Source organism: Ornithodoros turicata, chromosome 5 (assembly GCF_037126465.1).
Source record: "Ornithodoros turicata isolate Travis chromosome 5, ASM3712646v1, whole genome shotgun sequence".
Lineage (NCBI taxonomy): Eukaryota > Metazoa > Arthropoda > Arachnida > Ixodida > Argasidae > Ornithodoros > Ornithodoros turicata.
The window spans coordinates 13,020,521-13,045,230 of NC_088205.1; the positions used below are offsets into that span (position 1 = coordinate 13,020,521).

Here is a 24,710-nt window from a genome sequence, read left to right on the forward strand (position 1 = left end):
ACAAGAACCTCGGCAAGTATGCTTGCATTTATTACAATAAGCTTAAATGAGTTGTGCTTTCGCTGGTGTCGTGAATGCGCCATCACCTCGCTGTGGAGCAATAAAGTTTTTGTGATCTCACAAAACTGGTAATTCGCATTGGCTGTTATTGTTAAGACTGCGTTAGACGCGGACAGCACTGAAATCACATTGTAACTGCTATTTGCTGATAACTGTCTCGTAAATCATGTACATGCAAAGAAAAACATAGAAAAACTCAGATTTAGCAAAAATCCATAAACGACGAAAAACATACGCTGAATCCGCCAAAAAATAAACATCGAAAACGCGGAAACCTACCTATAAGGAAATAAACAAGGCCACAAACTCTGATCTGGGTTAAGTGCTAAGATGTGTTAAAACGTGTCCACACGTCCCCCCTTTTGCTCATTCATGACACCAACAACCCAGGTCAGGTTATTGGTCCGAACGGACTTATGGTTTCCATTTTGACCAATTATCAATCCTCATGAGTTGATAGCTGATCAGGAAGCTCTGATCACAAATTATCATGTTGAATATTTAGCCTTAATTACATGTTTTTTGTGAGTCCATTTGTATAGGTCATCACTCATCATTAGGGTTTCTGGAGAAACTATTTTCAGACGTATTACGAGGTAGGGCGAAGATAGGCGACAGTAATTATTTTGTTCTCTCAAGATGTTACAAGCCAATTCAATCTTGTGGTACTGTAATTTGGTTTTGCTTTCATTTTTGCCAAATATCAGAAGGCCTCAAAAATTATAATCACCGAAAACCAGGAACCCTATCAATAACACCTCATCAGGTGACAAATTCAATAATGAGGTATAAATTACATTTAAGGCAACACGATGAATTGTGATGGAACCAGGAGTAAATTAGATCGCACCTTGATTCAAACGGGCAGGAAAACCCGTAAAAACAAGGGAATGAGTGACCGTGCGAAAATATTTCTCATATTTTGATGAATGAAGCAAGGTGTCATTCATCAGCATCATTGTGCTAAACATTACTGTACTGCTCTTCAAAAATCGTAGCTGCCACTAGTGAGTTCAAAGCAACTATTTTATATTTTCATACAGTGCAGCAAGTTTATAACGATGTTAATCACTATTACAGTATCGTAGCATATGAATTTTTGCAAAATCGTCCCATGGGATGATTTTGCAATGACGCAGAACAGTTTAAGCAGAATGCTGCTAAATCACTTGCTTGTGCAAAGTAGAAAAGCATGTTATCTATTCCAAAATTGAAGCAGCTGTGTGTGTAACCATAATAGCCGATACCACGCAAGGCTCTGACAGTGTCTTCAGTATCCAAACTCCAATTATCGTTGGAATGCGCCTCACGCAGTGGTAATTTCACACGTCTCACAACTGTCTGCCTACTTAGGGGCTAGAATTCGCAGTGGTTTTGAACCAGTACAACATCCATCAAGCTTGTGTAATAGCGTTTCAAGGCCTGTGCCTTTCCTCATGAAAACGCTTCTCCAAGCCACAGACACCATTGTTGCACATAGAAATTTGGACGAGCGCTAGAGAACGATGTGGAGAGGTAGCAACCTCCTTTACTTTGAGAGCACCAAACACCTACAATGCAATCCTTACATTGAAGTCTCATTCACGTGTGCCTCAATGGACGAGGTGTTTGGAACCAGCTATTTGATCGATGTTATCATGTTGAAGGTAGCATGTGACTGTCAGATGTTTGCAAGGACCTGATTGCCACAGTGCTCATGTTTTACCAATAACTTAAAAAACGAGAAATATCTTGAAATGGACGCTTCAAACACTCGAAACGGTAAAACATCTGGCTGCAGGGAGTACCTTGCAGTCAATAACTTGACCAGTGATAGATATCCACACGTTTAATTCTAGAGAATACACAATGCCAAATGAAGATGACATAGGCAGCTGGTCAGACTCACAGGCAGAGCCAGGTGTGCAGGGAGACTGTTAAACCTTCAGTTCCACAGCAACTTTAATTCATCCTTGCAGTCTCTAACCACTGTGGAATGTCCCGTGCTAAGTAACGTGCTGAACGAATGAGGGGGTAGAGTGCGCTGTTCAGAACAAAAAATGGCAAAGCAACTGGATTCTCAGTGGGTGCTGCGAAAAGTGCTATGCGGGCAAGGTATTTTTCAGACATGCTGTACAAACCTAACTTATCCACTACAGACAAATGATAATGCTGATGAGTTGCTCGATGATCCCAGTCCGCTAATTCAGCTGGTTCGGGGGGCTGCACTGCACAGCAACCGTTGCAGTGCAGAATTCAGATGATCAGAGATTAGAAGGTTCTGGATGTAGTTATGACATAGGTGAGGGCCACTTCAGATGGTGTCTCCATTGCGTCCGTTGTGGCGGCTGGGTGACTTAGAGCTGCTCCTTTGCCTCTTACCTACGGGGGAACTGAAATTTAATTAGACTAGCGTCAGGAACTGAATAAAAAAAGCAAAAAAGAAAAAAAACTCATTACTCCAAAATGACAGACTACCGACCTCTATACTAGGTGGACCGTAAATACGTACGGTGCGCTCCTCGGAGAGACGAGGAGCCACGTTCTAGGTTTCTTACAACTGGCAGACAACAGAGTGACATCACATCCTAGCGTACACGTCGTGTGCTCCGCTTTCACGATAGATAGGACCTCGTAACTGCAATTCTCAGTGCGATGAACGGATTTTGCGTTTCTCAATTTTCTGTGCTACTCACAACCTACTAGATTATAACGACCACGTCATAATCGGCAATCCCTGGGAGGAGCCCGCCCACACGATCTGCTAGGGGCGCTACTCATCAGGCCGCGAGATCTACATCGTGATTGGACAATGAAAATTTGAATTTGGAATGCGCAGACGCGAACGTACGACTACCGTAGCAGACGACGGCAATAGCTCCTACCAAAACGTGTAGAATGATGATGATAATCAACTTTAGAAAGCAGCTCCCACATCCACCACTTGTATAAAAATAGCAAGGTAAGCTGAAGTACAAAGTATTGCACAAATTGAGGAAGCAATAACCGAGCCGACGAGTAGCGCCACCACTGGCTTAGAAATGCGGCGCTGGGAGGGGGCGCCTATGACACGATCGCTCTAATCTACAGGTTTTCCCGGTGATTTTAATCCAAGTGCCAGCTAAATTAATTCATGCCCCATAAAGTTTGCATGGCACGTGGATTAATTTAGATGGCGCTCGGATTAAAATCGCCGGGAAAACCTGTAGTGTCAAAAGTGGAAAGTTCTTAGTTTCTCCGCACGTATGCTTCCTACTGAGGTACCCAACAACTATTCCTCCACCCAAGCCCACGCACTTCAATCAAGGGGCTGGTGTCGCACAAACCCAGGAATGTACAGTCCACGTAGTACACAGTCCACAAGGCAGACTGTTCTCACTTTTCAATCTGACAAAAACTGCTGCACACGGTTATATAGATCTACAGAGGGATTAAGAAATCGGCAAAAAACGATAGCTGAGGCGGCACTAACCGTGAGCGACTCCGGGATCCTCCTACGGGAGAACGGCGGGCAGGAGATCTGCTGATGGAGCGACTGCGAGAACGGCCACGACGGGGACTCGCCGAGCGACTGCGGGAGCCTCCTCCTCCTCCTCCACCCCCTCCTCGGCTGCGGGAACGGCGCCCACGGGACCATGACCTGGAGCGGTCCCTGCCATCCAGATATCAAGTGGTATTGTCAGCACATCAGCAGCGCAAATCTTTGTACAGATAATTGTTCTTCCCTTTGAAAAAAAAAAAAAAAAAAAGCCCACACACATACGGGGTAGAATGCTGCAATCACGTTTTTCGTTTGCCTCTCGAGTCCTTTGGACGCTGAATTTTGTGGCACTTGGTTTGCGCTCATTGCTTGCACGTATCTTACTTTTGACCCCCAATGTTCTGTGCTTACTCGCACAGGTGATAGGCCAGTATAGTTACCATATTTTCCGGTGTATAACGTGAACCCCTTAAGATTAGCAAAAATTGGAAAAAGTTTGGTGTACAATGCGCACCGATAGATAACGCGTAGCAATGTCATGCAATTCCTGGTTGTTTACTTTGAGCAGGAACCATGCGCTGTATCGCTTAAGTACAGGTCTGCCACCCGAATGGTCACCTAGAGAAAGTCTGAGGTCATGTGAAAACACCAGGGCACACTAAGGGCATGCCAAAGTCACCTAGGGTCCTCCACCCTCAGATGACTCATGTGTGCTATGACAGACAGGAACAATGCCACTGCACAGGGAAGCAGCTATCCATCTAAGGACCTAAGAAGCCCAGCGTCTCTTATTTGTCAGAGACCTACCCCCCTCATAACCACCCAGGAGGTGCCGCATTGAACACTGTGCACGGCTATCCCTACGTCGCATCCTCCTAAAAGTTGACGTTCAGGGAAAGAACTCATATATATAAAGCACACTGGTTGGTAACATGCCGTGCCTTTTCGAAACACTTTTTCGATGTTACGTATAACGTGCGCATTATACGTGGGGAAAAACATGGCAATACACCCCAATTTGGGCGGAAAACTATTACTTTATTTTTCCCATATATTCAACATGCCTAGCAGGATTACAGGCCTATTTTGTACGACGCCAGTACCGCAGTGAAAGTGACGACTAGGGCCCCAGTGCCAACACAATTTTTCTCACTCGTGCGATTCACATACCTGCCGACCTAAAGACTCAAAATTCAGGAGACTGCCCGCAGCGCAACGGGGGAGAGGTGCATTTGAAACAGCATTGCCACTGTATTGCAATTCCTGTAAGTCATAAGTAGCCACTATCGGGTGGAGCTGAGACGTGCTGTCGTTGCTTCTGTCAACCGCAACTGCGAAGACTCATCGTTTCAGGACATTGCGTTTCGCGGAGTCGCATGGTAGTGGTCTTCGCCCATCCAGACCTGTAGCACTTTGTTCAGTCACTTTTTGGGAACAACATCTGGAACAGCGATCACTTCGCCGCTGACGCTCTGCGCCTGGTTGTGCTCAACCAGAAAACGTGTGAAAAGGTACTTTGCACGTACAAGGAACACGTGCAGGTATTTCTTCCGTTTGGAGAGTGCCAGCGGAGGAGACTAAACTACTGTACAAAGCTGGACTGACGGTAGGATGTCTTCTCGAGAAACACGGACACAATGAAACGCGCTATCTGCCGCCACCTCCAGCCATGGATGGTCATGCCGCGAATCACGCGATACGGGCTGTCTAATTCTTCAGGAATACGTTTGCCCAGCTATTAAAGGACATTTCGAGAAGAAAAGACCAAGGCCCTAATTTTCCGGGAGACTGGAGGGCGTGTCAGTGCAATCGGGAGACTGAACGAAATTTGGAAGTCTCCCGGATAATTGGGGAGAGTTGGCACGTATGAATTCATGCACACATCCCTAGGGCACTATGTTTTTCGGTTTAAAAAGTGCGCCAATTATGTAAATAGGTACGAGAGCTCGGGTGGGAAACTGGATTTGGGTTGTGACAACTGCTAGAAGATGTTGAGCACGTTGGTTGAAAGTGATCATGGTAGAACGCACTGAAGACAGAGTGACACGGTCAGCATTCATAGCTACTGTGCAACCAATGTGCGTCATCAGAGCACTGATGATTTATCATTTCCACCCACGAGGCACTACATATGCAAATAAACACAATGTAGTAATGGTTCAAGAACCTCTAATAAGTCACCATTGTGCATTCCACCTGGTATGTGATGTTGACATCAGAAACGAGAATGTTTCTTTTCGCCACACTACTCATGTGTGCGGTGAATGAAATATTTTCATCTCTGATCTGCACGTCTTGTTGAGGCCCCGAAATTGCGAACAACAAATCCTGTGACAATTCTCAGAATGCCTCTGCCATACATTAACAAAAGCGTAATGCGGTAAATGTCTCAGCACACAACAGTCAAATAAGGTAGCATGTGACCCTTCACCTACACAACACGACTGCTAAAGGGTGTGTAACTTTCTCCACCAATCATGACCAACTTTGGAGTTGGTCCGAGTTGGCCGACACCATAAACCACAACCCAATCGGCTACCGACCCAAAAACTTGGGAGAGTTAGTGGTGTTGTAGCCAATCAAAGTGAAGAGCATTGACACGTGACCCTCCAGGGCGTCAAGCGATTTCGTACCTGCCGTACTACCTAGCATGGGTTCAAATCCTACAGGGGTACCTGATCATCTTTTCTTCCTTACTAGCACCATATAAACGTATCAGTAGGCATTTTTTGGAGATACTGTGATCTTCAGGCAAAATCAAATGACTTTGCTTTGAATAATGATAGCTGAAAAAAAAAAAAAAAAAGTCACCAGTAGTTGGAATTGAACCCATACACTCAGATTGCCGAAAGCTTGCGTGCGAGAGTGCAGTCAGAGTTGGCACGTGTAAACACGGAGACGGCACAGTCTTAGTCATTACACGTTGGCTGGGGTCGGTACAGTAAGTTGGCCCGTGTGAACGCACCCTAACAATCTAGAAGTATGGTTGGGTTGCTGGCATAGCACGCAGTTTTCATAGAAGTGTTAATCATAACAGAAAGCAGAACTATAGCTACTGTAAGACGACACGCATCACAAATTTACAGAGTGGTTAAGTGTTACGCTACGTTCAAGTAACCTGCAAAACAGCAGTCAGACAATCCCCCTACAATTGTACTTCCCATTTCTGGCTGGGTGGTGTTGTCAAGATGAGTCACATGCTTCCTTGGAAAACCATACGTGAAAACTCCAGTCCCACATGTTAATGTATCTCCATGGGCCCTCTATTCGACTGTTTCCATACTCGAAGAACCCTGGGTGCTATCCGAATTGTAAAGAAGCTTCCCAGATGTTGGTTGAACTTTGACAATGTGCTGAAGCACGTAACGTAACTGGGAATAAGGGTACCCGTCCACAGCTACACAAAATTTGTGGACGAGCTGCGGACCCTGGTTTAAAGTGATTGTCACACTGGTAAGTGTGGTCGATTGTATCACGCATGCACTGTAATGCACGGAAAAGCAATACAGTAAAAATACTCCAGGAAACAGTGTTAAGAAAACTGCATACTGCCATCTTGAGCAAATACATCAGGGGAACGTGGCCCCGATCCCATAGTCGAAGCAGCCTTGCGTTTGGGCACTAGGAAGGACACACACACACACACTGCCGTTCTTCCTAGTGCCCAAACTCAGACTTGAACTACGGAATTTATTCACCAGCTTGCCTGGTCGTCTGCTGTATTATCTACAGCCGTGACTGTTCCTTCTAGCTCTCGGGAGCATACGACCGCTCCCACGCTTGCAGGATCCGACCGTTTCAGTAACAGAACAGTCTGCCTCGGTAACGGCAGCTCTGGTAGAAAGACAATTTTACGACGTATTACCCTACTTGGCTGTAAAACTTGGACACCATTCCCTGTACTAACAGAAAAACACCTGATACAGCAAAGGCAGGTGTCCCATGCACCTTTGGGCTTCGCAAGTTTTTAACCAAGTGTAGAATGTTCCAAGACCCCAAAGCTATCCACTTGAAGAGGATTATCTTGTTTCACTGTTGTCAAAGGCAGAGAATTTGCAGTTACCATCCTTAGTGTTTCAAGGATGGTAAAATTATCTGTGGCTAAATGATAACATGTACCAAGAAAACTATGGTGTCAGATATTTTGCTGCAGCATGTGGACCGTTCGCTGCATTACCACCCACAAGTGTTACATCTCCACGGTGCAAGATAGTCTAATTGTGTAAAAATATGACTTGTCCCGAGGAAACTCTGCAGGAAACTTCTTCTCGACATACCACTAAAGTTCCTCCGTATGAAGTCATGTTTAGTCTGGGGTCGTTTTTTTATATCAGCCACGAGGCCTGCCGCTCTCCCAGCAAACGGGCTTTACTGAGAGAACATACCTTTCATTGGATTGGCCAGAATGCGGCAGAAACACACCACACCACCCTAGCACCCACGGTACCCTTCGGTGAAGCGCACTTACCTTCGCCGCAGAGTGTTGCGGCGATAAACTCAACTCAACGCAGTGTGGGGGGGCATAGTTGATTCTCTACTGCTGTAGTAGGAAAGGATGCTCGCTTTTTCGCTTTTTTGTGTGTTGCTCTCTCTCTCTCTCATGGGCTGATCTAGCAGAGCAGTGTAGTAGTAGTAGCCCGTGGATGATACAGTCGCAGATGCGTGTGCTGTTCGATCGCGATAGCAGAGGAGAGATGACGCGGTGGCGAATCAACCGTAGCCCCGCAGTGGCTGACATTTATGACAACGCAGTGCCTCTGGCGGCCTATAAAACACGGGGCACCAGCATTACACAACAACAGTCTCAAAGATCAAGCGCAGGGGTGTACACTCTGGCCCCCTAGGACACCCCTGCGGGTCTCCCAGTGAAACAATGCTGCAAAAAAGCAGTCCCGCGGCAGCTGTCACGTTCAAAGGCGGATCGGTGGGTCCAGGGGAAGGGGGGGTGCTGTGACTGGCCAGTGGAAGCAATGCCTGCTTTCAATGGCCAGCTACAGAACACCAAATGCTGTCCCCCTGTACCTGCCGAATGGGCCGTGACAGTAAGTCTCCATTTTGATGTTCTGGAAAGAGCTTGCCAATTTAACTATTAAGACCTTACGTGGCAAAAAGGCACATCTTTCGAGTGAGCTAATACGAGGACTTAAAAATCCTGGCACACATTTTCGGGCCCTCTGCTTCCTCTTGAGTCTTGAGAGACGCCATTCTCCTGTGTCTACGTTCCGCCTTCAGCGGAACTGCACTCGATTAATATCTGCCTAACCTAACTCGACAAAAAAAAATGAGAGAAGAGAGCCAGCGAAAGGAGCCCACCTGGACGAATTGCGGCGGGAGTAGATACGGCAGTCCCGGGCGTAATGGCCCCTCTCCCCGCAGTCGTAGCAGCGATCCGTCGGGTGGAAGGGGCGGGAGGAGCCCCGATAAGAATTGCGGGACTTTCCGGTTGACAGCTCCACGCGTACTCTTCGTCCACAGACCATCCTGACCGAAAAGGAACAAAAAGTTAGGACTGTGAAATGTTTTAGGTACACCCAACAGATACTAGCACCAGAATTACTGCTGCAGTCTACATGCAGAACGGCAGCGAGTCTACGAGACGACAGTCTAGCAAGGGATTAACACGGGACTCACTTTCCATCCAGGGCGCGGGTGGCATCCCGAGCATCTCGGGGATCCTCAAACTCGACGAAGGCAAATCCCGGAGGAGAACGGGCCACCCAGACGTTGCGCAGGGGCCCGTAGTAACCGAAGCATTCTTCCAGCTCGTGTTTTGTTCCGCTGTTGCCCAGTTCCCCTACGTAGACCTTGCAGTCCAACGGGCATGTGTCCCGGTAACGTGAAGACATCTGTTGCCAGCACACATTAGCCATGATGTGAGAATTACATTCTAAAGAACCCGCAGGCCCAGCAGGAAACAACATTTAGCTGGTTCGCATCGTGCGGAATCGCCCGGAAATTATCGTCAAATCGCCCCAAATCGTCAAACGACATTGCAGCTTGGATTTTGCGTAGACCACACGCGCGAAATTTGATAACTCGACTTAGCCACAAAGTTTAAAACAAGCTGCCAGCTGCAGCGCAGTGAACTGCCGTATTTTCCGGTGTATAACGTGCGCGTTATACAGTAAAAAAAAGTGCTCTGAAGAGGTCCTGCGCGTTATACACGTAAATATTTTCCTGCAGAGTTCCTTTTCTGAGCCGGTGACGTGCAAATTCTAGCCTCTTCCAGGGTGTGCAGGTGAGGTTCTCCCAAATCTCTTAGGGTCAGTGGACAGAACCGGCGAAAGGGCCCTGGACTTCATGAAAATTAAGCTGCTTAGGGATGCTATTGAGCAGTCAATAATTCTGAATTCATTTCAGAAGGCTTGGGTGATTGAGAATGGATGCTTTCAAATAAACCATATACATATATTATACACCGCCTTGGTTTATTGTGTATAGTACTGGCAGTACAGAAGCTTGTAGCAACATTGCGGTGCGCGTTATACATCGGAAAATACGGTAGTCTTTAAATCAGCATTTTCCTAGCTGCTACCAAGACAGTCCACATGAAGGGGGACTACCCAAGGCGACAGATAATTCATTTTGTATTCACGTTTGCTTAGGCCGCTGCAGTAATCACACACAGACCCGCACAACTCAAACACAAACTTCTAACAACAGTACTACGTCGAATGGGTTTTTGTTGTTCCAACCATATCCAGCAATCAAAGCATCCGGCACCAAAAACTACACCCTGAGAAAGCTGAAATTGTAGGCCTATTCACCTTATCACGATCCATGTTGTACTGTGAAGTATGACGACTTGAGTATTTCAGCAGCAACTACAGAAATGGAGACCACGGGCGGGTACACAAGTCAGGAAAATTATGCAACAACGACGGCTAAGTGAACACACCCAACATGCTGCAATAACACGTCATCTCAGGGCGCTCTAACTTGGAAAGTGTCCGCATACGGTAGAAACAATGACAAAACGTAGCCCACTCCGGCAACGCGCGGTCACTAGGCCTAACGTGAATCCGTTCAGAACGCAAACTATGCAGTTAAGCGAACAAAAATATGGAACTGCTAGCACACGTTTCTGTGCTTACGACTGTTCACATTATTCCAAACACCATGGTTAGACAAAATACAAGTAAACGCCAGCACTCAACTTACCTTTATCCTACTGCGACGTAACTAAAGGCAAGAGAACGAAATCTCCCACAATGCAATGCACCGGCTATCTCCTATCTCCTTCTCTTTTGTGACGCAATGCGCATATCCTCCTCTTGGCCAATGACAACAGCACCTGCACGGCGGGCCATTCGATTCGGCGAAGTGCAAGAGATAAACTGATGTTCTGAGGCTGGAACAACATAGAAGGGACAGATACAAACAAAGCCTCAAATTGCCTAAGATATCAACGATGAAAGATGAAAGTCACTGAAAAGGTTAGCCAGCTGTAGGGATCGAACCCACATCGTCGGCATTCCAGAAGATGTGGGTTCGATCCCTACAGCTGGCTAACCTTTTCAGTGACTTTCATCGTTGATATCTTAGGCAATTTGAGGCTTTGTTTGTATCTGTCCCTTCTATGTTGTTCCAGCCTCAGAACATCAGTTTATCTCCTGTTCATCAGGTGCCGCTTGCGTCGATTTCTTTCATCTTTCATCGTCGATTTCCGTCGTATGAATGTGTGTATGAGTGAGCAAAAATGTAAGAGTGAAAGGAGGGTGCGTGAGAGTGAGTGGCTGGTTTGTCGTCCCTTCAGATGACGCACCCCGAAAGTCGCTGGAGAGGCGTGTTAGCTTAGCTCAATTGGTAGAGCCCTGGTTCGGCAATCCAGAAGATGTGGGTTCGATCCCTACAGCTGGCTATACTTTTCAGTGACTTTCATCTTTCATCGGCGAAGTGGTTTATTCAAGCCTCCATAGGGCCAGGGCCGGCCGAAAGCCGAGCCAAACGGAGAGGTTTCTGATTGGCTGGCTGCTAGGCATCACGACGCATTTTCATTGGTCGTATGTCCAGTGTTGCCTGAATTATCTTAAACTATGGGTGGTTTATTCGCCTCGTAGGTTCGTCTAAGCTAGATGGCGAGATACAAAATGCGATGCACTAAAGATTTGTCACCTTGACAAATTACTACCTTGGAATTATTACGAAACCAGAGAACCTGGCTAATAAAAAACAAGCAGTGTACAAACAATGGTTCGAAAGCAGCTTTATGCTAAATATATCTCCCAAGACATGAACTGTCAGTGAACTATCCAGACCATCCCTACACCTTGCCTACACCCTCCCAAACGTCTGGCGTCACCTCCCCCCCCCCCCCCATGTTTTTTATCTGTGCACCACCTACAGGGAGGGGATACATGAAACTCTTACGATGTAACAGCAGTGGCGGATCCAGGATTTTTCTGATAGGGGGGTGTCCAGCTTTGGCCAGCATGGTAGATACACGATCTGGGTCAATTAAACACTATGCGAAGGCAGAAATTGAGGAGAGGGTCAGGACATTCTGACCCCCCTCCCTCCCAGATCTACTCCTGCATTACAGTGCTTTGACCCCCCCCCCCCCTCCCCCCTTCCTAGTACTTTGGATTATGGATAAACTACTGTGCACTGCTCCCATCAGACTATTGTCTTTGGATTAGGAAACATGATTATACTGTTCCTATAGTAGGAAGTCAGAAAATTAAGTACAGTCAACCCTCGTTTTATGAACCCTCGATTTACGAATTCCTTCAGTTTATGAATGGCGTCACAAGGAACCAAACTTTTTCCATCTATTTCTCCCTCTGCTTATGAACCCTCGATATCCAAACTGTGAACGGATTTTCAGGGAACCAACCGCAAACACATGCGTGTTCTGAGCTCGGTTTATGAACCTTGACGCGCGGGGAAGTAGTGTCAAGCACCTGTGCAGTGTCCACAGCCACAAGAATTAGAGAGTGCGAACAGAGGAGTGCATTTCCTGTGCTGACAGTGAACACATATGTGAGCTGCTTGATGATGGTGCCGAGGGTGATCATAGTGACAGTGAAGATAACTAGCAGGACTGTTCCGAAGCTGCGACAGCTCGCTCAGCTTGGAATCACATTCACAGTACGATACAGTGCTTTGAGGACCTGGCGCATGAGTCAGGTGCCAGGCTTCGATCGTCTCTTCTGAAGAAGACAAATAGAGCCGAATGTATGGTGGAGAGCACAATTACGAAGTATTTTCACAAATAAACGTAGTCTAGTGCACTTTCCGTCGTATTTCAGCCCATTTCTCTTCCGCGCATCTCGATTTATGAACGATTTTTCGAGAAACTAAGGGTGTTCATAAATCGAGGGTTGACTAGATCCTATTCACATCCAGTGACCACCTGTAAACAGCAGAAGAGTAGGCCCACCAAAAATATTTGCAAGCGCTATGGCCCAGTTAAACGTTTTCGATACTATGGGTCTTCATAATGGTATTAGGCCTTCAAGAAAGGGTAATCTGTTATAGCAGTAGGCTCTCGCATTCTGCAAGTTTTCATATCTCCCGACATGCTGCTCCATCTAACAATGATTTTCTTTTTCTAATTTTACGCGGATATCTCCGTCCTGCAGTAAAGTTCTTATATGTACAAAGCCTTTAGCACACTTCAAGTCCCTCGGTCTCTGTCATGGGGGCAACTTCATCTAAGTCTAGGTCCGTATCGTAGCTCTTATACCAGTGGGGTGATGCGGATCCCTGGGTGGAAAATAACAAAAATGTAGAAAATACAAAGTGGCAACTTTACTTTATTCATTATGCACGGCTAAAAAATAACTCTGCATGGCTAGCATCAGAGTAGGAAACAAATGAGCATTACACAGCTACAGGATAATCATTTGCACTGATGAAAGCAATCTCGGATATGATAACAACAACAATGATGGCACTGGAATTTTTTTCTCATTATGATAGTTTGATCGCAAAAAGTTGTTCATTTCACACAAGCCCTTCTTTCTTTATTTTGCATTCCATAGCTGAACAAGGTAATTATTATAAAGATTCAGTGTAGAAACTAATTTGTGAACAACTAATTTAGTGTAGCACAATGAAAGTCATACCCAAGGACATCAAAACGACCTTATATGCACGATGAAAGTGAACACATGTGAAAAACAAAAAACACGATGGTCGTTCGTGCAAGCTGTTATTTATGCATATGTACATCGAAACAGTTTCTTTTTACAATAAACCAAAAATCCAATTTCAATGAGCGGCATTATTTCACCATTACTGTTCTCCTGCACACGAGCTATACAGACTGCGACAGCTAGTCCTCAATAAATACACGAGCCCTCGACGATACTAGCGTTATAAAATAAACTCTGCGTATCAAAGTAGATAATTTCCTTTCTTCCCACTTCATGCATCATCAGTTTGTTCGTGGCAGTAAATATTTTTTTAGTTCAAACCGAAAAATAGATTATACTTCAAGCTTGTTACTTGATTTGTACTCTGAGTCTTGAATAGAAAATGGGCAGCAGATATTGTTGTTGGGATGGAAGGGGAGGGGGCGCTCAAACGAAGTGGCACCAAGCTAGAGTTTTTCTGTTTAGAAGAAACTGTGACGTCATTTTCAAGTGAAGCTTCTTCGTGATGTGGGGTGGCTTACACTGGCTCTTACGGGTGTGCTGGGGCATAAGGGTGCCATACACGTAAAAGGGGACTCGTTAAAACTAGGGCCCACATTCACAGTTTCGCAGGAGCTCGCATTAAATGTCACGCTTGTACGCCTTTTTGTTGACCCATACCCAAGGAACAGATCCATAGTGGAGGGCCGTACATGTCCCAATGAGAGGGAGGGTTCTTGTTAGCTCTCTTATGCAGTACAGACAGACAATTAGTTTTCGTATGTGCAGTCCAACAAAGCGGCAAATTGGGGGCCCCAGTTGTCACTCACCCCGAAGCAAAAATGTGTTTAACATACCCTACCAGAATTGCGTCAGGACACCTAACTCACAATGAAACAATGAGCTCTCATTTGTAAAAAGTGAATGTTACAACGTGAGACTATTTTAAACAGAAAATAAGATAATGAGAGGTCCACTAACACTAAAAAAAACGAAGAACGCGTCACCTAACGTACAAAGCGGGGTTCAACAGGAGGCCATGTGCTCCACGTGACAACGGAAGATCTCACTTTCGCCACATTTATTCCTTTAATCCGTTGTCTCGCAAAAATAATTTCCACTTTATAACTACTAGGAACTCTCGGCAAATGCAAACGGGGAACCATCAGTGATCTCGAAACTTAAAAATACTCGAGAAAAGGTTAACGAGGACATGGCGTGCTGACCTGGCAAGCGAGACAGCGACTCTACTGGGAGAAAAGCTTTTGGGCTAAAAGAAAATACACCCAGTACAACCACTATCAAAATACTGTAAACCACTACAACTTACAGCTGGCCATCGAAAGAATGCTACGATAAATTAGTTCATGCCCCCTCTGGAAACTCAAACACCTCGAAATAAAAGTCACTGCGTCCGATACATCTTCCTGAGAAATGTTTTTTAAAAACGTCTCCTACACGTGTAATGAGAGAAGCAAAATGCTCGAGTATCTGTTGCGAATATTCGCAAGTACATATTTTGCGTGCGACAGAGTATCTGTGGATGCTGTACAAAAGTGGCATTCATACTTTGCAAAGTACAGAGTACATCTGGGACGATCCGATGCAGCGTTAAAAAGCTGTATTATGCTCTCGGTAGAAGAGGCAGCAGTGCTGAACTTGAAGTAATTGGCTTAATAGCTAGAACATTTAGTTTCAATGCACTTTTAAACCCGCGAGAAAAGTTATACTAGTACTTTGAAGCCTTTTGCATGCGTGCACTAGTAGAGAACTCATGCTAGAGTTTTTCAAATTTTCACAAAAACCACAGTGAATATAAAATGTTCCAAGGTTTCTTCATATACGAATCGCTCAAAATCCAAAGTCCATTTAAAAAAAAATTGACATTTCTTCATTTCTCTGTAAAAACACGCTTACGAGACGTGCTCCTAGCGTCTGTGAAACCCTGGTGCCCTATCAATGGCGCCCCCGTGAGGCGTATGTTTCCTCAGACGCGCACATTACATTCCCATCGGCTATGACATTTTTGCTTGTCCGTGAGATCCCTGAAAAATCGATGCGCTCGTAACACATTTCGAGAACGGAACGTCTGTCACCTCCTCCTTCCACATGTGTCCAGAGGCGGCATCCTCTCTGAACATGGCTCATAAAAAGATGTGTAGCAGCAGTGAAACTTTGGCTGAGGAGCTTGACTGCAGTGGGGTGTACGTGGCTGGTGGAACTCAAAGGGAAATTGAAGCGTTCCGAAGAATAACAGCTGTGGGTGGAAATGTTCTCAGGCCTTGAAGCTGGAACCGCCATCCCTTCGAACGGCACAGCACAGAACCATGGTGAAGATGAGACCCAGGATCTGCAAAAGTTATATTGTGTTCAAACTTTCATCCATGAGACTCAGAATTTCCCAAAATATCAGTTCGTGGGTGCATTCTGCATTCCAAATATAGAGTCTGATTCAACTGAACTACGTTTAAGGGTTCCACAGCAGCACGAAGCAGAGCTCATAACTCATCTCTTTACACTTTCATCCATACCATCACAAACCGCACGTGTACATTACCAAAGCGTGCAACAGAGCAACATGGGTGTCGACCCGAACCCGAACGGAAAACCGTACCTAAACTGTTATTTTTGCCAGAACCGAACCAGAAACAAAATTTTTATGATACTGTTGAACCCGAACTGGAGCAGAACCGGTAAAAATAATAGTGACAACCGGTTCGCAATAAAATGGTTCGGACATAAGAGAAGTCAGCAGAAGAGCAAGCACCTCTCAATACCCAAACGAGGACAAATTTGTCTCCATATCATGCATTCCCAAATTTTCACCCAGCAGTCAAACGAGGATGTATAGTAAGTATGCTTTCAACGTCTTTTTTAACACGTTGAAGCGCAGTTGCTCTTGTGAACACCACAGTGTCTGCTCTTCAGAGAGGAGGTGTCACACGAACGCTGGGTTTCCAAGCAAACATTGCAGCCGTCCTCTGCTAGCAACTGCTGAAGCAGGAATGGAGTAGGCCAGTTGTGTAGCTCCATAGGAAGAATATGTGACTAAGCAAGCGTCCCACATTTCCCTTTACACGTAAGCAGTAAAAATTAAACGAGGCAAAAACAAGCGATGTGGAGAAGAAGCATAAGCAGAACGGTGCCTGTACAATTAGTAGTGGTTTGAAAAATAAATGTAGTCCCGCTTACCGGTAGCGCAATTGTGTCATCACACATTGCCTTTGTGTTGTGGATTAACTGGTACACTGCTGTGAGCTCGGACAGAGCAAGACTGGTAGACTGGGTTTCGACATGCTTCAGTACGGTTTCAGATTATTTCACACTTTGAATGCAGTGCGCTAGATCAGTACGGTCGCCATTGTAAATGTCTCGTTACTGTAAATATCTATCGTATTTGGTTTCCTTTATTAAAGTGTATATTGCTGGCAATGTGTGTGTGTGAAAAAAAGTGATTTGGGGAAGACAGTCCGAGGACTATGACGCTTCATCAGCGCGGAGGCTGTTTTGCAAGTGTTTATCCGTTTTCCTTTCTGTCACTAAAGGGAGTACCTGGCCGCTGAGAACAATGAAGGGGACAACAGCATCGAGCTATTAGCCACACATTTCCTGATAAAAGCAGCTGTGTGGGAGATATAAAATGGAAGCGTTGAACCGGTTCATGAACCAGTTCGATTTTTGGTGCGGCCGAACCAGAACTAAATCGGAACGAAATCCAAGCGATGCGAATCCGGACCCTTATTTTTTGCGGTTTGCCACCCTGACAGCAACAGACTAGCAACATTTCGCGTGTTGCACCTTGTTACTGCCATGTGTGTGCCCTTTTTTTAGAACAACGCAAGATGCTGCTCAATGTATGCCTTCATCAATAAAGGAATGTCCTTAAAGTACATGCATTAGCATCCCTATCCGTAACCTCTGACATGTCCAAAAATGACATCACGCAAGTTGGATCGCAAGAAGTAGGGAGATATATAGATCTTAGTATTACACATGTGCCTTCAGATGTCACCACATTAAAGCAATGGCCCCATCCGGAAAACCACCTATGAAGCCAATAGCCCTACGTTCGGCACCAGCCGTTTTTTTATTTGTCAGAAGAACGCTTAGATGTTAGCTAAACAAATTTTAAAGATCAGTGCTGCTTCCGTGGCAGCAGAGGCTCCGGTAGCGTGACGTCGCTCCTGAAGCGGAGGGGTGAGGGCGCTGCGCACGGAGGAGGAAAAGGCTACGTCCAGAGCCATTTACAGGGAGAGTTTGGCCATTCTTTGATCTTTTGCTGCCTCATTTTGACGTCAGAGTCATCGTTGCGCCGCCCAAAAAGCCTGAATCCAAGCGGAATCCGCTTATCAGCCGTCTACTCCGCGCCATATTGATGCTGTCCTCCAGCTGGCCCACACCTTCATGGTCGCGCTGAATGTAATCTACAGGAATAACCGGCTTATGACCCACTCGCGCCAGTGATAAGGGGGGGCTTTGTTGCCGAACTGAAAGAGTTCAAGGATGAAAGGCTTTCGAAGCAAGAAGTTCGCACATGTCTTCTCTCCGTGTATTGTAAACAACGATCAGCATCAATATGACGTCGGCGACCAGCGGAGAGCGGGACAACTATAGAGCACGAACAGGAAGGTCGTTCAGCCGTGACGTCGCATGACGCGCTTTAAGTTAGGCTCCTCCTAATGGCCAAACTCTCCCTATAAACGGCTCTGGCTCCGTCCAGACGCCAACGCCATCTAGATACAAAAGGCCTGCTTATTGCATCCTCTCCCTCCTTCGCTACGTGGACATATATAGTCAGAATTAGTCTGCTACTGAAATTCGCCGTTCTGCTAATTCAAGAACCCGCAAGTGATTGCAGCTTACTTGGAACCTGCAGACCCGAATATTCAGACAAAGAGTGCAACACGCTTTCCAGAAAATCAGTTTCGAGAAAGACTGGGGCCGTTTTGCGCTTTATCTCCAAGTTTTTCCATCTAGTACGCGGGGACGTATAATCACCGCTCGCAGACGACGGTGGTTCGTCTGCATGGCCACAACCGGTGAAAGCACTTTCGTGATAGGCTGCCACCATTGAAAACACAATCCTGATTGGCTGGCTATTAGTTGTTACGTCACGCCGAAAAGTAAACAGGCTTTCTCTACTTAGGTGGTGTTGCCAGTGGCATTCCTTTTCTCAAAGTCGCGCTCTCATTGGTTCTTAGGGAGGAATGTTTCCTCGTTTTTCCAGAGAGAGAATTCCGGAATATATACTCTCAATATCCGGCGTCTGCTCTTCTCACGTGTTCCGTCGGATAACATTCAAACTACGCCAGTATTCCATGCGGGATTTTCGATACCGTGGGCAGTGGTCCAGCGGGAATAAAATGACCGTAGACTTTCGAAATCGACTGAAACAGTTGGGACCTTCCCTTTAAGCACCAGCAACGAGTCTCACCTGAAGCACTGATATGGCAAGTCCTATTGAACACACCAAGACCAAGTTGTTGTTGAGCCCATTCCAGAGCGCTGTGGCACAGCCCTGTATTTTGAGCACAAGGATCAATCATTGTCCCCATTTTGAGGAGCAAAGAGGGAAGTACCTGCGAGTGGAGGCCCGTGAGGATGGATGTTCCACCGAACTGTCGAGAAAGTTCACAGGCAGCCTTTGGTGCTTCTTGGACACAGCACGACTCGGGAACCTTGTACGCCCCTGTCAGAGACCGTATTCCGGCTTCCAGCAGGTGCAGTCCTCCTTCCTTTTGGTTGAACTTAGCAGAAGACCAATCCTGGGGTCCATCTATGCCACAGCACCGCAACTGCGTGCAACAGTTGGATACGGTTAGGCACAAATATCTGAATTATTAGACGCAAGTGGTGAGAAAACATACATCGTGTTGAAGGGCGTCCACAGTCTTGGTGATCACCTCGGAGCTGTTGTAGTCCTTCTGAATCATGTGCTGCACCTGGGTCTTCACAGACTTCTCAAACTGGAGGCAGAAGACTATTTCTCAGTACAGATAGTTACACAATTAAGAAATAGTGGGGATGTAGCAGCAAATAAAGCATACCTCAGCCAAATTCATCCAGACCCAGATTCCACCAGTAATTTCAGCCGCAATGATCACCAGAAGAAATATGAAGAACTGGGCAGAAACAAAATGGATTAATACGACGTTACGCACTCCTGCCCAGCCATCTCCAAGAATCATAAAATTAAGATTAGAAAAATAATTGAAATACAAAAACGAATAAAATACGGAACAAGAAAAAAAAAAGACACGTAAGGTATTGGTACAGGCCCCTGCACATAAAATCATTCAAAATGGATAACAGACGTGCCAAACAACGCTTAAACAAATGTACGGCTATGTCCCGATGGTACGTCAGTAACGATATCCTGAACAGGCAATGTGCCCGCGCACAAAGACTCGATTATTAACGAAGTAAGGGGCATACCAAAGCATCTGCTCAACTGTTTATTGTCCAACCTATGAGGACGTCAGTGTTTTGGCTGCAGAGCATCCGCCAGGGTGTCTACCAAACTGCAGCCTTCAAATTCCCTGACTTCTCCAGGTTTTCACTGACTATTTCAAGCGAATTCCCTGACAAAAGCAAAAAGGAACTTGGTGCCTGCTCATACGTTTTGATAGCAGATCCAACATAAGACAGACCATTTATTAAGCATTAGTGAGGCCACCCTACTTTTCTGCGTCAGAGCTTGTCACACTGGTGAACTGCTACTCGCAGTAACGTTGCTGCGGCATCGCCGCTCAACCACCGGCCGGCACTTGTCTGCGATTTTCCCTGACTTCAGATGCTTCTTAGGCAAATTCCCTGACTTTTCCAGTCACATCAAAATTCCCTGACTATTCCCTGTTTTCCAGGTTGGTAGACACCCTGATCCGCTGTCTTTTGCAAGATCACGAGGCATGTATCCACAAGAGGAGATGAATTGGTGGTAGGGGACTCACAGTGCCCAGCATGCAGGGGCTCTCCCGTAGCGCTCCGCAGCAACCGAGGAACCCAACGAGAGCCATCAGGCCGCCCGCCCCAAGCAGGATGTAGATAGCCGAGAGGTAGAGGTAGCTGTCTTTGCCCTCATTGGCCAAGTATTTGGTGCTGTCCAGCAGCAGCATCACAGATACCACCACCACAGCTATCCCGGCCAGCTGCAAGTTGCAAAAGGAAAAACAAAGAACAGGGTTGCTCGCATTAAACTATTTCACATATATACTGACAAAAGTCCAATTTAAAAACTGGCAGCATTTTTGGGCAATCTGCCAAATGCATTTAAAAGTGGCAGCTTTATAAGGCCACCCTTCTGATCCTGGTCTTCCTTCTCTCTCCAGTACTGTTAGGGAAGAACATACACAGGTGTCGATGCTGGTGAGCCCTATAAAGATATCGCCTAAAACAGTGCCCATGTAAGCTATGAAAACAAAAAAATAGGTTTGTAATTTTCCATTATTTAATTCTATTATGTAATGTATTGGAATTATTTCTGATTATGTTTGCACTTGTATCAACTGTACAAGTTGAAAGAAAAAACAAACACTGCCCATGTGTGTGTTTTCATGGCTTTGATAAAAGAAGCAATTCACGCTGCATTTTGTGCCATTTGAGCCTTCTGGCTTTTGCCAACTTTTGAAATGTGCTACTAATATGCAAAATAAATAAACGTCAATGAATCTTTATCTCAAATGTTGCAGCACAGAAAAGGCACGAAGGGCACTGAAAGTCTTACGATGCAACAACGCCTTCTCGGTTTATTTATCTACGTTTTCTGGGGGCCACCAAGGACGTCTGTCGCTAAACTCGCTCATGACTGAACAGTTGGCCCAAAATTCCGTACGTAGACTCATTAGCTCTCTCGCGAACGCCTGGTGCTAAATGTAACTTTCATGAATGTTCCACCACGTAAAAATAATAACGAATTTATACGTGAAAACAAATGCGATGCCATCAGACAAATTACGGCGAGCTCGTCTTATGTACATAGAGAATATATCTCGCGCGCTCGGGCCATAAAGTATTTACTGCGCGCGTGGCGTTATCGCAGTCCCGTTATGATCCCGTGCACCACGATAACGTGAAGTTTCCTGCACAAAAATACATGGGTCTAACGCTGAAAACGAACGAAAAAAAAAAAAAAAAAAAAAAAAGAAGAAAAATGAGGCGAGACACATTGGCATCCATACCATCCATTCGTTCTCGGAAGCGGGACATGGTGAACTTCCGCATCGAGTAATTTGGCAGCAGGAAAACATGTGGGTAGTACTCACAACAAACGCCGTGACGAAGAAAATGGAATAGGCTAGTCGGCCACCGAGAGTAACCTCCTGCCATTTAGCACGGGCTGAGTCACACATTTGAAACCCCATCACAGTATTTCACGTGCGTGTGTCTACACGTCTATAACACAGCGGCGCCAACACCGTCGACAAACATTTCACCTCTACGACACTGTAGAAACGGCAATGTAACAACGTGGACGAGTGTTCGCAGCTGCTTCTTTAAATCGCGCACGGCTACAACACATTTTTTTCTGCTCAATTTAAACGAAGCTCCAGACGGAATTGAAGACCCCCTGCCCGATCGACCGTCTGCATCTGTTGTGATGAAGTCACGTGACTAGCTTTCACGGTGGCGCCATCTACGCCGTTGCCACAACAACCATCGTCCGTCATCTGCTCGGACTGCTCCGCGATGATCCCCTGCATCATTTTTCTCTCTCCAGCTCTCACGCCTGGCTCGAAAAAATAAAAAAATAATAATAATGAAGTATTTGAAATTCATGTGCGTTGCTATGCAATTTTAAAATGGTGTTCTTGAAGCTGCGCGCAAAAGGACAGGAAGGCGTAAAGTTTTAAAGTAGTCGAGCAGCTGAAATTTATTGCATCGCCGGCAGAAGATATTTGTCGTCCGTCGCGCCTTTTATGTGCTTATGCACTACTTTCCTGTCGATACTCGAATGCGAATTCGCCAAAACGTGTCAAAGCAAGGACCCATAAAGTCAAATCTCTCTTTTCTATTTCGGTGCTCACGCGTAATGCGGGATACATAGCGGACTCAAACAGCAGTAAAGTGCCGTTTCTAGTGCATTTCACAGAGAGAGCGTCCAGTAGAGCTACTGGGATTAGAAGGCGCCTCGAATTTCGTTGGAAGTAACCGGATGCAATTAGACGACGTGACGGGAAAGCTGATACATCCAGGACGGTCAAGACGTGACATGGAAAGCAAACGCTTTTCGGTCCCCAAAATTAGGAACGAAAGGGCCTTCCACAAAACTTTGGAGGAAGAAACAAACGGAAAGAAACACGAGGAAGTCGGTCAGACGCTGCGTACAACGTAACTGAACTAGATCACCGAAGATGGCCACTGCGTCCGTATGGCTGCTGGCCTTTCATCTGTGTTATCCGACCCAGTCTAACCACCCCGGTGACATCCCAGTGCCCCCACGTGTGTGTTGGCCGAAGGGTGGTGGGCCGTAGATGTTCATTAGGCAAGTGGAACGCTCTATTCCGAAACGGCTGAATTACCGGGCGAGACTCCTGCTAATTGAAGTGTGGGTGTGGCCGCGGAAAATCTTCAGTATCGTTGGAAATTAAAGTGACCGCTTTCATCGCTTTAATGGTAGTGTTGGATGACGAAAGCGCTCGAAACGGAGGAGAAGGAGGGAGGGATTATAACACAAAATTTCGCAGCCCAGCTATTACACACTGAGCTCACACTGGGGCATCGGTCCTAGAGTTGGATGCGGAAAATAGAGAGCAATGTGCTGGACGCAAACCAATTTCTTTGCATTATTATTCCCGGCCAGCACAACGAAGCAACTGTGACGAAAAGAACAGTGTAGAGACGGCGAAGGAGAGGAGGGAAGGAAGAACCGGAAAAGGGGGGGAGAGGGAGTGAGCGTCGGGGGCCGACCTCGGGTGAACCGGTGAACTGTACCGGCATCCTAGAAAATTTGTCAGAAAAGCTCAGTCGCTGCCTGCGGCAATAATAAAAGTATATTTATGCCAATAATATTTTATCTCAATGTATTAATTAATAGTAATCTAGAAATACTATATACCCGAGACATTGGCGGAAGCTTACAGTGAACTAGAACATTAGAACATTATCTGAAGTTAATTAAGGTGGATACTGATTGTACAATTTTACGGATATAAAAAAAACAATATAAATGCACTCAACGTTTCGGCGGAAGCTCCAACCAGCAGTATATTTCTAGAATAATTTTCATTGTATAGTTACAAAACGTCCGCTAGTTTCGATCTTGTGTTGGAGGTCGGACGAAATCTTCAATATTGTTTTACTGGATGAATGCTCTACGAAGTATGATTTTTTTTGTTCTCGTGACACGACATAAATACTTTAGGGAGCTGGGGAAATGATCTGAGTCTGGGCACAGAGAAAAACGACGACAGAACACAAACAACTCTGAGCTGTGTTTGACACTTGTGTTCGTGCGCGTCTTTCTATTTATTTTTCCCCCCTAGTCTAGGGTTGTCGTCATGGAACTCTGAGTCGTTTGGGTCACGTCGTCCTGTACGTGTGCGCTCAGACCCCGTTTCTCTTTTTCTTTTTTTTTAAGTGCGGACGAATGGTTCGGCTGCTGATGGGCATATTGCCTGCTGTAAGATTTGCTCGAAAGAGAAATAGCTCAACGAGCACTTGATGCCACTTCGTACACTATTTAAAGCGTCGTCGGGAGAGCCCTGCACGGCGACATTCGCGCCTGCTCCGAGACATCATCACCGCGGACATCCAAATTTCCTCGCGACAGACAAATGTGCGCGAGCTGTTCTTTTAAGTTCAAAACGGAAATCGCGTATTATTAGATGTTCTATTTTTTGATACTGGGGAAGCCACAATTGGTCCTTAGAATGACACAAATAATAAGGGGGAGGAGAAAAAAGGTGACGGCTGCGGTTGTCACTCGGGCGAGAACAAAGGTTCACTTCTAAGTTTAGGGGGGCCATATTTTTTGGACAGAGACAGGAAACAGAAGACATTCGTTAAAAGCTTCCGTCATGAACGCTTACAATGTCTTCTGTCGTGCACTTTGTTGACACAACACGTGACAAAGAAAATACGTGCGCTTGTTTTGAACTGAGGCCAATGCCAAT

At 45.8% G+C, this 24,710-nt stretch overlaps 2 protein-coding genes across 6 annotated transcripts in view; both read right to left on the minus strand.

Moving 5' to 3' along the window:
- Positions 1–1,873: 1,873 nt before the first annotated feature.
- On the minus strand, positions 1,874–10,765 carry LOC135394063 (serine/arginine-rich splicing factor 7-like). 4 transcript variants are annotated; one of them, XM_064624526.1, is made up of 6 exons: positions 10,682–10,764; positions 10,288–10,344; positions 9,152–9,366; positions 8,834–9,001; positions 3,512–3,691; positions 1,874–2,421 (listed from the first exon to the last, which is right to left on the minus strand). In XM_064624526.1, exons 2-6 carry the CDS (start codon positions 10,300–10,302, stop codon positions 2,418–2,420), a joined length of 582 nt encoding a protein of 193 aa, XP_064480596.1. In that variant the 5' UTR covers positions 10,303–10,344; positions 10,682–10,764; the 3' UTR covers positions 1,874–2,417. The 4 variants fall into 4 exon arrangements, 3 of the variants coding, with proteins under 3 accessions (XP_064480596.1, XP_064480595.1, XP_064480597.1); XM_064624525.1 differs by having other exon boundaries at positions 1,874–2,432; positions 10,682–10,763; XR_010422761.1 differs by lacking the exon at positions 1,874–2,421 and adding an exon at positions 7,989–8,285 and having other exon boundaries at positions 3,585–3,691; positions 10,682–10,765.
- A 2,493-nt stretch (positions 10,766–13,258) lies between these two features.
- The window catches only part of LOC135394064 (CD9 antigen-like), a 29,286-nt gene continuing 17,834 nt past the window's right edge, over positions 13,259–24,710 (minus strand). Inside the window, exons 1-7 of one of the 2 annotated variants that reach the window (XM_064624528.1) lie at positions 21,861–22,192; positions 20,550–20,747; positions 19,647–19,721; positions 19,467–19,565; positions 19,179–19,394; positions 19,034–19,117; positions 13,259–15,949 (exon numbers count right to left, since the gene is read on the minus strand). In XM_064624528.1, coding sequence (XP_064480598.1) covers positions 15,875–15,949; positions 19,034–19,117; positions 19,179–19,394; positions 19,467–19,565; positions 19,647–19,721; positions 20,550–20,747; positions 21,861–21,959 — 846 coding nt within the window. In that variant the 5' untranslated portion in view covers positions 21,960–22,192 and the 3' untranslated portion in view covers positions 13,259–15,874. Of the gene's footprint in view, positions 15,950–19,033; positions 19,118–19,178; positions 19,395–19,466; positions 19,566–19,646; positions 19,722–20,549; positions 20,748–21,860; positions 22,193–24,710 lie in introns of those variants that run through there. The other variant, XM_064624529.1, reaches the window with a different exon arrangement.

Bases quoted from the DNA above. Each gene is read 5' to 3' on its own strand.
- LOC135394063 (XM_064624525.1), bottom strand. The intron at 9,002-9,151 runs GTGAGTCCCGTG...CTTTTCGGTCAG, and splicing joins ACCCGCGCCCTGGATGGAAA to GATGGTCTGTGGACGAAGAG. The intron at 2,433-3,511 runs GTTAGTGCCGCC...ATTAAATTTCAG, and splicing joins GGATCCCGGAGTCGCTCACG to TTCCCCCGTAGGTAAGAGGC.